Here is a 13,197-nt window from a genome sequence, read left to right on the forward strand (position 1 = left end):
GAAGGACACTTTTTCATCATGGAGACAAGACTGGAGAGAGTGCTGTAGCTCCCAAATTGGATTCTGCACAGGAAGGAGGTTGGGAATGGATAACACAGGTTGGGAGCGTTGGGGGGCAGAGTCCATCCTGGACCTGTTTGGGTCATTTCACACCTTTTCTAAAATGGAAGGTGCCTTTAGTGGAGTATTGGACAGATAACCTTGATTTGCCTGCCTCTGCTTTAGTCTAGAATCACAGACACCAGCCGACGAGATTTTGAGGGGATATGAGGCATATGTCAATCACTGTCTCCAGCTTCCCATTTTTCCTTTTGTTCTGGACAGAGCAATCCAGTGTTATGGACTGTGAAGTGGCAATCTGTATGATGTGATCTGATGATACTTACCATTTGTTCTTTCTTTAGTTTGAGGTTCTTCGCCCAGTTACAATTCCAGCACATACGCACTTATCATCCATTGACACAACTACCACTGGCATTTGTGTAGCACTTCCTGATAGGCAGAGCAGGTGCACATGGCTCCCTTTGATCCAAATCTCAGAGCAGCCAAGGATCGAGCTTTGCCAGCAGCCAGCCCCTGAGCGCCACGGTCTTCAGGAAGAAAGTGTGGCCGTGATGAGGCCTTGATTTGGACTTTTGCCCAGTCTCAAACCATGAGTGGATAAATTCCCATTGTTTAACCCAACCCATGCCATTTCCGGGTATTTGCCTGAGCAGCCAAGGAAACTAAAACACCAACCAATTGACCCCCAAGCCAAGTATCCCAGTTTAAAAATCACAAATGAGACTATGACCTCTCTAAGACTCCATTTTCAGTTTAGAGAGAACCATGTGGTTCTGATTTTTAAACTGGGATACTTGGCTTGGGGGTCAATCGGTTGGTGTTTTAGTTTGCTGCTGGCAAAGCTCGATCCTTGGCTCCTCTGTCACATGGCAAATGCATATGGCGGCTCCTCCTGGCCTCTCCATTCTCTCCCAGTTTCCGTTGATTTACAGCTTCTTGCTTCAGTGGCTCTCTTCCTATGTCTGAATCTGATTCCACTTACAAAGGACTCTAATAATAGGATTAAGACCCATTCTGATTGAGGTGCGCCACACCCTAACTGAAGCAGCCTCATCCAAAGGTCCTATTTGTAATTGATTCACCCACAGGAAAGGGCTAGATTTTAGAACATGTTTTTCTGGGGGTACGTACGCCTCCAACCTGCCTCAACTGGCTGGTCAGAAAATCAGTCATGAAGTTGCTGTAGCTTGGAGCCTGAAGAGCCTTTCGAGATAATTTAGTAGCTTCGCCTTCTTGTTCTGCCTCGGGCCAGCCTGTGTTTCCCACGGTTCTTTGGTTGCCTCTGACCCGGTGGTGCTGCTACGTCTTCTTCCTTCCTTGTGTTTCTGTTTGACGTTGCAGCTGGCGGACTTCCGGGACGTGGTTTCTCAGATGCTGGGCTTGAATGTGGCGGCTCTCGCCCTGCCTGACTACGAAATCGTCAAGTGTCTTGAGAGACTGATCCGCTCACATCAGCATCACCTGGCACCCTGCGCCTGCCTCAACGACGGGGTCCCGGAGAGAGACAGGCTCCCGCAGGACCCCTTGAAACTTCATCACTGAACGTCTTCTCTCTTGAGGGAGGTGGAGCCAAGAGATGGGACAGAACTCACCATTTCACAGACGGCCCCGGTTTTGGAGTTTGATCGCTGCGCGGGTGTTGTCTGCTTTGATGACAGAGCGAGAAGCCACCATGGGCTAAAAATGAACAAAAAAGGGATCTCAAAGGTGCCGGCTTTATGTGCATGCTCAGCACTAAAAATACCTGCTCTTTCATTTGCTGGCACTTGGGGACCCAAGAGAAGGCCACTAGATTGTACGTCTCAATTGGGACATGGGGGAAGGAGCTAACATTTACGGGGTAAGGCTTGTCTGTCAGAAGCTTTACTACCCAATTTAATTCCCATAACGACCCTGTGGCAAATCTGCAATATTTAAAATTTTTAAAAAATGATATCTTTTTTTTAAAGATTTATTTTTATTTCTCTCCTGTGCACCCCCATTGTCTGCTCTCTGTGTCCATTTGCTGTGTGTTCCGTGTCCACTTGTATTCTTATCAGCGGCACCGGGAATCTGTGTCTCTTTTTGTTGCGTCATCTTGCTGCGTTAGCTCTCCGTGTGTGCAGTGCCATTCCTGGGTGGGCTGCACTTTTTTCACGTGGGGCTTCTCTCCTTACGGGGTGCACTCCTTGCACGTGGGGCTCCCCTATGCAGGGCACACCCCTGCATGGCTTGGCACTCCTCGTATGTATAAGCACTGCACGTGGGCCAGCTCACCACATGGGTCAAGAGGCCCTGGGTTTGAACCCTGGACCCTCTATGTGGTAGGCGGATGCTCTATGAGTTGAGCCAAATCTGCTTCCCACAATATTTTAATTTTACAAGCCAGAGAGCTTGTACTGGAACTCAGAGAGCATGTCACCTACCTAAGGCTGCAGTTGGCTGGAGATGGGACCAGAATGGACAACCGCCTGCTCTGTTTCAAAGGCCATGCTTTTCCTGCTTCTCCATAGTCCTTCCCTTTCTCTGCAATTCAGGTGAAATTTGCTTGCATTAAGGTGGGAGAACATCCTGACAATCAGGAATGTAAGTCCAGAAGTGACTGAGATTTACGAGTGAATCATAGATGATTTCTGTAAAGAGTAACATGCCTCATTTATTTGGGTAAAGCACACAGGTCTGAGTTCGGGTAAGAAACAGACCTGTTTTAAACATTACTACCTGGTTGCATCCAGTGGTAAATTTTTTTTTTTAAGGTTTATTTTTTATTTATTTTTCTCCCCTTCCCCTCCCCCCCGTCTGCTCTCTGTGTCCATTCGCTGTGTGTTCTTCTGTGTCCACTTGCACCAGGAATCTGTGTATCTTTTTTGTTGCGTCATCTTGGTGTGTCAGCTCTGTTTGTGCAGCACCACTCCTGGGCAGGCTGTGCTTTTTTCGTGTGGGGAACTCTCCTTACGGGGGCTCACTCCTTATGTGTGGGGCTCCCCTATGTGGGGGACACCCCTGCGTGGCACGGCACTCTTTGAGCGCATCAGCACTGCACATGAGCCAGCTCCACACGGGTCAGGAGGCCCTGGGTTTGAACCCTGGTCCTCCCATGTGGTAGACAGACGCTCCATCAGTTGAGCCAATTCTGCTTCCCTAGTGGTAATTTTTGATGCTTAAACGGGGCTGATCTCAGACCTTCAGAAAGGAGAGCCATAATGCGATGCCCAAGACGAAAAGATCCTACACAGTTCTGTTCGCCAACATGTCAGATGCACTTACCGCAAAGGTACTTTTTCCCAAGAGCAGGATTTTCTCCTGGCTCTCTCTGCCTTCCTTTTTAATTGCTATGTTGCAAACATTTTTCAGGAAACCACATCCTTAACTTCATGGAGGAAAACGTGTTCATAGTTTGGGTAATCTCTCTTATTTCAGCCACGTGAACTGTATCTTCTTTATTGTCTCTGAGAGAGGCAATGGGAAAGGTGAGGGGGACATAGATCGGCTGCCCTGAAACCTTAAGAGGAAATGAAAACTCTCAAGGCAAGGAAATGACCTTGACACTTCCAGGGTGTATAACAGACCGCACAAGGGTCAGCCCTGGAGCGACGTCTCTGCCTGCCTCACTTGCTTCTCTGTGGGCAAGGAAAACGTGACGTTGCATCCGGCGAGCAAGTAAACACACCTGCACAGGCCTGGCCGGGGGAAGCCGGGAGCCAGGTGCAAGAGGGGCAGCCTCTGTTCTCTCGGTTGCAGGCCGCTGTCCCTGGAGGCCACTCACTTGCTCTGTGCTCTCGAGGCAGTGGCTGCTGCGTGGGCCCCCTCCCCCCCCCCCGTGAAGCAACCTAAGTGGAGGAAGGAAGTGACTCATCTCTGGGTCTGTGCAGCCTCACGCAGCGGAAAGGGCCCCTGCTGTGCCGCAGCGTGAATGAACGCAGCAGTCGTGGGTGGGGGTGGGGGCAGGGCACGGGGAGGAGGTGGCTCTTCGCACATTCTCATCCATTCCTTTCCGAATACAGGCACTTAATGAATGTGGTTTCTTTTCTCTGTAAATTTATTTTCTACAATTTACTTTCTGCAGTAGTCCGAGGAATTTCTAACAAATAAAAATTTTAAATCATAAGGTGTGTTATAATGTTACATTTCCATTGTGTCTTTTTGACTTTTTTTCTCTATTTTTTTAAAAAAAATGTTACATTCAAAAAATATAAGAGGTCCCCATATACCACCCCCACTCCTCCCACATCAACAACCTCTTTCATCATCGTGGCACATTCATTGCATTTGGTGAATACATTTTGGAGCACTGCTGCACCACATGGATAATGGTTTACATTGTAGTTTACACTCTCCCCCAGTCCACCCAATGGGCCATGGAAGGACATACAATGTCCAGCAACTGTCCTTGCAGTACCACCCAGGACAACTCCAAGTCCTGAAAATGCCCCCACATCTTATCTTTTCTTCTCTCTCCCTACCCTCAGCAGCTGCCATGGCCACTTTCTCCACATCAATGCTACAATTTCTTCCATTACTAATCACAATAGTTCTGTGGTAGAATATCAGTAAGTCTACTCTAATCCATATTTTATTCCTCCATCCTGTAGATCCTGGGATGGTGATGTCCATTCCACCTCTATATCAAGAGGGGGCTTAGATTCTACATGGATGATGGATACAATTCTCCTGCTTGCAGTTGTAGGCACTCTCGGTTCCCTGGTGTGGTGGTTGACCATCTTCACCTCCCTGTTAGCTGACCTGGGTAAGTCAAATAAACCAGAGCGTAGGAGTTGCAAGTCTGCTGAGGCTCAGGGCCTGGCTGTCACATGGACAGTCCAGAGATTCAGGACTCCTGAGTATATACAACCCCAGTGCCAACCACAGGTCCAGGAAAAGTGACAGAAGAGGTATGTGCAGAAAGTTCACATCTCAGTCCAACTCCATCACACTCAGGAACACAAACTCCAAAGTAGGGCCCACTGACATGGCCCTGAACTCCAGGGCCATCTACCATGACCACAGAACCTGTGGGTCTCTGAAGCCCTCAGGAGAACCAGTACCTGGGGTTGTATCTACTTCGGCTGTCTCTGGGACTCTGCTGAGGCTTGCGTAAGCATCACCCCTCTGATGACCTCCTGACTCTTTTTTGGAGACTCATGATGTCACTGAGGAAGAAATGAAAAAAACTGTCTTGCCACTGTATGTACAGGGGCACACCTATTGCAGTGATGAAAGGCAAAACATCAAAAACAAAGCTTTTTCATTTTTGATACCTCAATTTATTTTTACTTTACTTAATTTTTCTAAATTAGTATGTATTCTATATCTAACTTTTAAACCCATCACTATATTCCATTTTACTATTAATGAAACTTGGCACTATATTAGGCTTCATTTTTGAAGAAGTTTTGGACCACAGAGACGTTCAACTATGGCAGGGGTGATGGGTGTTATTGATGGGGGACACATGGTTGGGAGGGTGTTCTCCAGGGCATGTATACAGAGTATAAAAAATATTTGGATATTTACGTTTCCATTTTGACCTGTCATCCCGAGCTATCTTTCTGGAATCATGTAAGGGACTAAAATGGTCCCTGGTGGTTTGTACTGTACTTTCTCTTTATTATATGAAATTGCATTCCATTTATCCAAATAGATACTTACAGAGTATTTCTACTGAATGATACAAGTATATGTACAATAATATTACATACAAAAATATTTAAAATGCTTGAATATAGTGTTTGAGGATTTCTAGTGCAAAGGGTATGTGGAATAAGAAAAATAAAATCTATTCATAAACATAGTCCATATATCCATGAACTCTTTGTCATTTAGACAAATTGAAAATCCTTTAATAAAGCCATTTCCCTCTTTGTTCAAATGCCAGTGGCTTGCTGGCTTCCCTCTGCAGCATTCATTCCAGAGTTGGCAGGCTGGCTTCAGTTTTTTATGTTAGATTTTATCCTTCCATAATAGCCATGTATATTTTATGTTGTCCAATAAAATGTGTTAGGTTGGTGCAGTTTTCTAGATAGGGTTTTTGAAATATTTAACACCAACTCTTTTACCAAATCCACTTGAGTGATAATCACTGCAGAGGTTATTAATCTGGTCTTGGTCTGTGGCGTCTAAATAAATGCATGAAATTTCTCCATTAGGAACAAAAGTTTTAAACCACAGTCTCTTTGAAATCATACCTAACTTTAATATTTATTCTGCAGACTCACCTGGATTTTAGTATTAGAAACTCCATTAGGCAGAGATCGCCTCCTTTTGACTTGGTGTTTTGTCCCAGGTAAGTACCACGTGCCTGGCTTTGAGTGGATGCTCCACAACCACCACCGCCAGTTCCACCACCAAGCAACAGACAAACAACCCAAATCTAAATGTCCAGTTTTGCTCAATGGTCTACCTTACAGATGAACAGTGAGTAATTCAAGGCCAAGGGGTGGTGGTCCGAGGAGCTAAGTACTGTCTACACCCCTGATAACTGCCACAGTTCTTATGGCTCGGAAATGGAGTCTGATTCCCAAAGCAGGAGTGTGTCATGATATGTAAGTGGGGGCCTGCTCCAGTTAGGGCAGTAGTGATCTTAGCCCCATGACTGCACACCCCAGCAAGTGGGATCTGTCTCCTCCCTTTCCCACTGCAGCTTCCAGCCTGGTGTCCTTCATTTTTGGATGACAACCGTTGCTCATCTGAAGCTCCTGCTAACTGGTATATGACTTTCTTCTGCTCCTCATTGTGGTCACCTATTAATGCCCTGTCTATTCCCTTTGCTGAAGATGTTTGCAGATGCTTCACAGGTGTCTTCTTTGGGTGTCTGTCTTCCCTTCCCCCCCAAGTACCACTTCATCGTGCGTGTCTTTAATTTCTGTAAGCTCAGCCCATACAACATCACACCTTGAGTTCTTTGGCCTTCTCAGCTCTCATACTTGACCTCCCTTCATTTCAGCCACTCAGACCCTCAGTTTCAATTTAGGGCAACCCAACTTAGAGGAATTGCAAGCCAAATACAGAACTTGAAGGGCTCATTTGGAAGGGTTGGGGTAGACCTGCTGCAGCTTGGCTAGGTCCTGGGATTCAGATATGCTATCTGGATTCTTTTTGCCTCTCTCCATCTCTCATCTCTGCCTGGTTTTGCTTCTCTTTGCATGTTGGCCTCATTCCTTCTGCAGGTGGGTTCCTCTGTGTCACCAGGAAAGGTGGTCACAGCAGCTACGTGGTCTCCACAATGCATGAGCTGAGAAGAAGGGGACTCCCTGCCTTCAAACTTTCATTTAAGAAATCTCAGGGAAGAGTCTGTTCATCTTTCCTTGATCCTTGGCCCGTTTCTGACAGCCAGGGTGGAGGTGGGGCCTGCAGCCCATGCCAACATCTGCAGTGAGTGCTGGTGGGGGGAGGCTCTAGGTGGGTCTGCTCATCCAGGACTACATGAAATGACAGAAGCTGAGTTCCCCAAAGGAAGAGAAGCTGAACAGTCACCCAACACACATGGCCAAATTTAGGACCTTGTGATCTCCCAGAACTTCTCCCCCTCTGCAGTCTTTAATGAAAATCTCCCACAACCTCTTATCATCCAAAACCTTGACCCCCAAACAGCTATTCTTTGAACTTCTGAATTTCCTTGAACCTCATATTTTCTCCCGGCTAGCCATGAGAATCGCCATACCATCTGGAGTCAGCCCGGACATTAGGATACATTCCTTCAATTGTTCTTTTCCTGACTCCACTAACACCTTGTTCCTTTGTCCTTCTGTCCCCAACTTTGAATCAATTTCAACCACCTACGTTTCTGCTGCTTTTCCTGCCTGAAAGAATGTGGCTGGAGGTCATATAAAATCACAGCTAAGTGCTGCGACCCCCAATTCTTGGCCTTTGCATCCGAGCTTGTGTGCTAAGTGGTAATCCATCACTGGTTAGATTTCTCAGCCATTTTCAAAAATGGCTTTTTCAAATATTCTTCTCTCCTTCGGGGCTCTTATCTTGTCTCTTTCCTCTACACTCTCAGAAGATAATCTCTTCTATTTCACCCAGAAAGTGGAAGCCATTAGAAGAAACCCCTTCAATGTTGTGAACTGCCTTATGTGTATCCACACGTATCCTTGGCTCCTTCCCTCTTCCTGGCTCAATTTAACCCTCTACCCAGGTACTTGCAGCGGCAGCAATCCTCAATCCCATAATTTGTTTGCCTCACTCTCAAATGTTTTCAACCTCACCTTCATTAATGGCTTATTTCCACCGGCACTTGAATATGTTCCAGTGTCTCTCTTCTACTTAGAAGCTGTTTCTCTCTCCTTCTTCACAGTTGAGTAATGAAAGACTGGTTTATCTTGTTCTATTTCTATTTTCCTCTTCCCTTGTGCCATAATCCACAGCAACCTGGCTTGTGTTTCCATTCACCCAGCTCTCACGATTTTGTCAGCGGACCTTTGTTATATTTTGATGTGCTTCCATTTAATCTTTCTGTAATTTTGCTACAGTTGACCATTCCCTTCTTGGACCCTTCCACTCATTAGCGTCCATGGTGGGACATTCAGCTGGTTTCCTTCCTGGTTAGGTGGCTTTAAGCTTCTAAGAAACACAAATGAAATGAGAGATTAATGTGAGTGTAAGTGTAGGTAGAAGTGTGAGTGGGACTCTTGGCCTCACGATCAGAGCTCTGTGAAGACCCGTCAGCCCTCCTGGAAACTGGACCTCAGCCCATGGTCCCAGAGCAGAGTGACATGTGTGGGCACTGGCAGCTCTGGGCTGGGTTCTCCTACACCTGCAAATGCAGGTTTTCTTCACTTCACGGGGTTGACCCAACTTCCCTCTGCCTCCACTTCTGCTGCTCCAGCCCAAACCCAGCGTCCTCGCTCTTCCCTTCTCTCTACCTTTTCCCGCCTCCACTCTGCTACTTCTAGCACTTGTTGACTTTCCCTAGGTGTCCTTCAGCTTCCGCGCCCACTGTAAACTTCTCTTGCTCTCTCTCTCTCTGTGTCCCTCCATCAGAGGGAGAACCTGATGGGCTTATGCGTCAGCCTCCAGTGGGTCACACTCTTGCACCAGGTCACCCTGTAGGACAGTGATAAGTGGGTTGTATTAGTCACGCTTGCCCTGGGTGATCACATGGTGGTAGGGGGATCCCATGGTACAGACACAGTCACGTTTGCCCAAGGATTAATCCTTGCTTTCCACCGGAGGGTTCTGTTCCCCATGTCCGTCTCTTGGCTGTCAGCCTTCCACAGCAGCCTCATCCTGGATATACTCTTCGGTAACATAGGCAAGTTACTTATCTCCCTGTGCCTCGATTTCCTCATCTGTACCATTGAGGTAACAATCATACCTACTTTTTTTTTAAAGATTTATTTATCTATTTCTCTCCCCTCATCCCCCACCCCAGTTGTCTCTTCTCTGTGTCCACCCGCTGCGCCCTCGTCTCTGTTCGCTTCTGTTGTTGTTAGCGGCACGGGAATCTGTGTTTCTTTTTGTTGCGTCATCTTGCTGCATCAGCTCTTCGTGTGTGCGGCTCCACTCCTGGGCAGGCTGTGCTTTTTTTCGCGTGGGGCGGCTCTCCTTACAGGGTGCGCTCCTTGCACGTGGGGCTCCCCTATGTGGGGGACACCCCTGCGTGGCAGGGCACTCCTTGCGCGCATCAGCACTGCACATGGGCCAGCTCCACACGGGTCAAGGAGGCCCGGGGTTTGAACCGCGGACCTCCCATGTGGTAGACAGACGCCCTAACCACTGGGCCAAGTCCACTTCCCAATAGTACCTACTTCATTAGCTTGTTGTATGGATCACGTGGTGTGACACATTTAGAAGAGGTCCTGGCACAGCGAGCACTCAATGGATTTTAGTTAAGGGTATAATTGTGGTTCAGCACTAACCAGTCCCACCTAGTCCTGAATCTTTAAGGGTCACGTATGTGGTGACAGAGCCATCTTCCCCCCTCTAGACAGGATCCCTGCCCTGGTCTCCACCCCCGTGCATGAAGTAGCATAGTGTGGAAGGGACTCACTTAGGAACTGACCAAAATAGACTTGTGCTCAAACGCAGGCCCTACTGAGTGACCTGGGCTGCTTAAGTCACCTCTTTGTCCCTCCTCTACTTCAGGGATATAATAGGAATGACAAGGGCGTTTCCCTCACAGAGCACTGGTGAGGATTCAGTGCGTTGCCCTATATAAGTGTTACTGGATTCTATCTAGGTTCTTGGCTATGCTGCAGGAATGAATTTCAAGGGCATGCTGGGTGAATTAAGCCAGTAATTTATTCAGGTAGAGAGGGAAGAGAAATGGGAGAAAATAACAGAGCAGGGTCCCAGGTAGAGAGGAAGGGGGTGAAGAGGGATGAAGAGGGCTGATTTACAAGCTACAATTCCCCGTTATAGATTGCAGATCCCCAGGTTGACTCGCATGGCCACGTGGCAGAGGAAAAATGGCGAGAGCGGCACCAAGAGGGCAGGGATGGGTCCAGAGGCAGGAGAGCAGGGCGAGAGAGTGAACTCAGGCCTCCCCGTTTGCTTGTAAACTGCTAATTATGCCACCCCTTTGCTAACGGCAGGGGAGGGGGCTCCAGCTGTTTGCTGTTTTGATTGGTTACCCCAGCCATCACTCCCTTAGTGAGGACCCAATGATAAAGTTCCTAGAGAATATCCAGGCTTTTCCTTGTTCCCCGGAAGAAATCTTTGTTCTAGGTAGGAGAATCCTGAAGTGCGGGTCCTCCAGCACCATCTTGAGGGTTTCTGATGTCCACGTGGACTCTCTGTTAGGTTCCAGATCCATCTATTAATTCCCTATCTTTTTTTTTTTTTTTTTTGATTTTGGCCTCGGTTGTGAGTATGCATTTATTATTATTATTTTTAAATGTTACATTAAAAAAATATACCTCCCACCCCCCTCAGCCCACTCCTCCCACATTAACAACCTCTTTCATCATCGTGGCACATTCACTGCACCTGGTGAATACATTTTGGAGCACTGCTGCACCGCATGGATAGTGGTTTACATTGTAGTTTACGCTCTCCCCCAGTCCACCCTGTGGGCCATGGCAGGACATACAGTGTCCAGCATCTGTCCCTGCAGTACCACCCAGGACAACTCCAAGTCCTGAAAATGCCCCCACATCATAGCTCTTCTTCCCTCTCCCTACCCTCAGCAGCTGCCATGGCCACTTTCTCCACATCAATGCTACAGTTTCTTCCATTACTAATCACAGTAGTTTCATAGCAGAATATCAGTAAGTCCACTCTAGTCCATACTCTATTACTCCAGCCTGTGGACTCTGGGATGGTGATGTCCTCTTCACATCTACATCAAGGAGGGGCTTAGATCCCACATGGCTGATGGATGCACTTCTCCTGCTTGCAGTTGTAGGCACTCTTGGCTCCCTGGTGTGGTGGTTGACCTTCTTGACCTCCCTGTCAGCTGGCCAGGGTAAGTCCAATAAACCAGATGACTATCTTATTCGCCTGCTTCGAAAGGTGCTCAGCTTAGCAGAGCTGGGTGAATGTGGCTGTGTCCTCCAGGCATCTCCACCTCAGCATGTCCAGCCTGATTTTAGCCTTCCTGCCTGCTCCATCTTCTCCACCTCCCCACCCCCACCTCAGGAAACTGCTTTCCTCCAGGACCCTCTGCCAGGGCAAGGCGCCTGCTGTCTACTGAGCTGTCCAGGGCAGATGTCCAGGAAGGAGGTGGTGGCGGCAAGTGGGACTTCTCCTTCTGATAAATCACAAGGTCCTGCCTGCCTACCACCTTTCCTCTCCTTCATTGACCCACCCCCCTCCTTCCACATCAAGCTGGCACCCCATTATTTCTCACCAGCATACTGAACAGCCTCCACTGGGGTGTCCCCGGCACTAGCGACGATCTCCCCCACCCCTGCCCCACCAGACAGTCATCCATTGAAAATGCCAATGTGAGTCCACGACTCCCTGCTTGGTGGGTTTATTTGTGCCCATTGCTCTCAGGGCAAAGTCCAGCTTTGCTGGCATCACCCCCGGGGCTGCCCCCTCCCCTTACTCTCTGTGAACGCCACACTTTAGAGCAGGGCTTCTTATCCTTTTCTGTTCCACGGACCCCTGTGTCACTCAGGTGACAACCACGGACCCCTGACGGAGGCCACACGCTCCTGTGTATTATTTAATAAATGGATCACACCCGCACCGACACGTTCCCGCAAGAATAATGTTTTTGTTCGCATTTCAATTCAAGCTCATGGACCCCTGGCTAAGAACCCCTGGTTTATAGGACACAGTGTTTCGCCAGGGCCTTCTTGCCTCCACGTCTTTGCTGCCCTTCGCCCTGGACTGTCTTGCCTCCCCTCCTTTGAGAATCCGTGCTTCCTCTCAGGCACTTGGTTGAGAGGTTGCTTTTACCAAGGTGTTTTCCCAGATACACTCAGGCTGAGTTCAGTGTCCCACCTGTGTGTTCCCATGGCATCTTTTTAAAAAAAAGATTTATTTATTTATTTATTTCTCTCCCCTCCCCCCACCCCGGTTGTCTCTTTCTGTGTCTATTTGCTGCGTCTTCTTTGTCCACTTCTGTTGTTGTCAGCAGCACTGGGAATCTGTGTCTCTCTTTGTTGGGTCATCTTGCTGTGTCACCTCTCTGTGTGTGCGGCACCATTCCTGGGCAGGCTGCACTTTCTTTTGCGCTGGGCGGCTCTCCTTACGGGGCGCACTCCTTGCACGTGGGGCTCCCCTACATGGGGGACACCCCTGCGTGGCACGGCACTCCTTGAGCGCATCAGCACTGTGCGTGGGCCAGCTCCACACGGGTCAAGGAGGCCCGGGGTTTGAACCGCGAACCTTCCATGTGGTAGACGGACGCCCTAACCACTGGGCCAAGTCTGCTTCCCCCTCCATGGCGTCTTGTGTAGAGCTCTACCAGTGTCATTTACAACCACCCCTGTGACAGTGTCTCCTGTTGTGGACAAAGAAACACCAAGACTCAGAGGTGCTAAGATGACAGCCACCGGGGCCGGGGCTCAGATCTAGGCAAATCCTGCTTCAACGTCCTCAGCTTTTCCACCCATCCAAGCTGCCGCCCGCAGGCATGCTCAGTAGCATGGGGGCTCATAGGTGAAGCTCAGTGAGCACTTAGAGACTGTGGGATTGAATCAGCTGATGGCAAGGAGTTTGAATATTCACACGGGTTGGCCCTTCCCTTTCTTTCTTTTTTAA

General features: G+C 48.4%; 1 protein-coding gene across 1 annotated transcript in view; it reads left to right on the plus strand.

The window, feature by feature from the left end:
* Positions 1-4,150, plus strand: part of CCDC170 (coiled-coil domain containing 170) — a 90,152-nt gene extending 86,002 nt beyond the window's left edge. The window contains exon 11 of the mRNA XM_004460380.5: positions 1,405-4,150. Within this exon, the coding sequence (XP_004460437.2) occupies positions 1,405-1,605 (201 nt within the window). The 3' untranslated portion in view covers positions 1,606-4,150. The remainder of the gene's footprint in view (positions 1-1,404) is intronic.
* Positions 4,151-13,197: the final 9,047 nt, after the last annotated feature.

This window comes from Dasypus novemcinctus, chromosome 28 (assembly GCF_030445035.2).
Source record: "Dasypus novemcinctus isolate mDasNov1 chromosome 28, mDasNov1.1.hap2, whole genome shotgun sequence".
Classification (NCBI taxonomy): domain Eukaryota; kingdom Metazoa; phylum Chordata; class Mammalia; order Cingulata; family Dasypodidae; genus Dasypus; species Dasypus novemcinctus.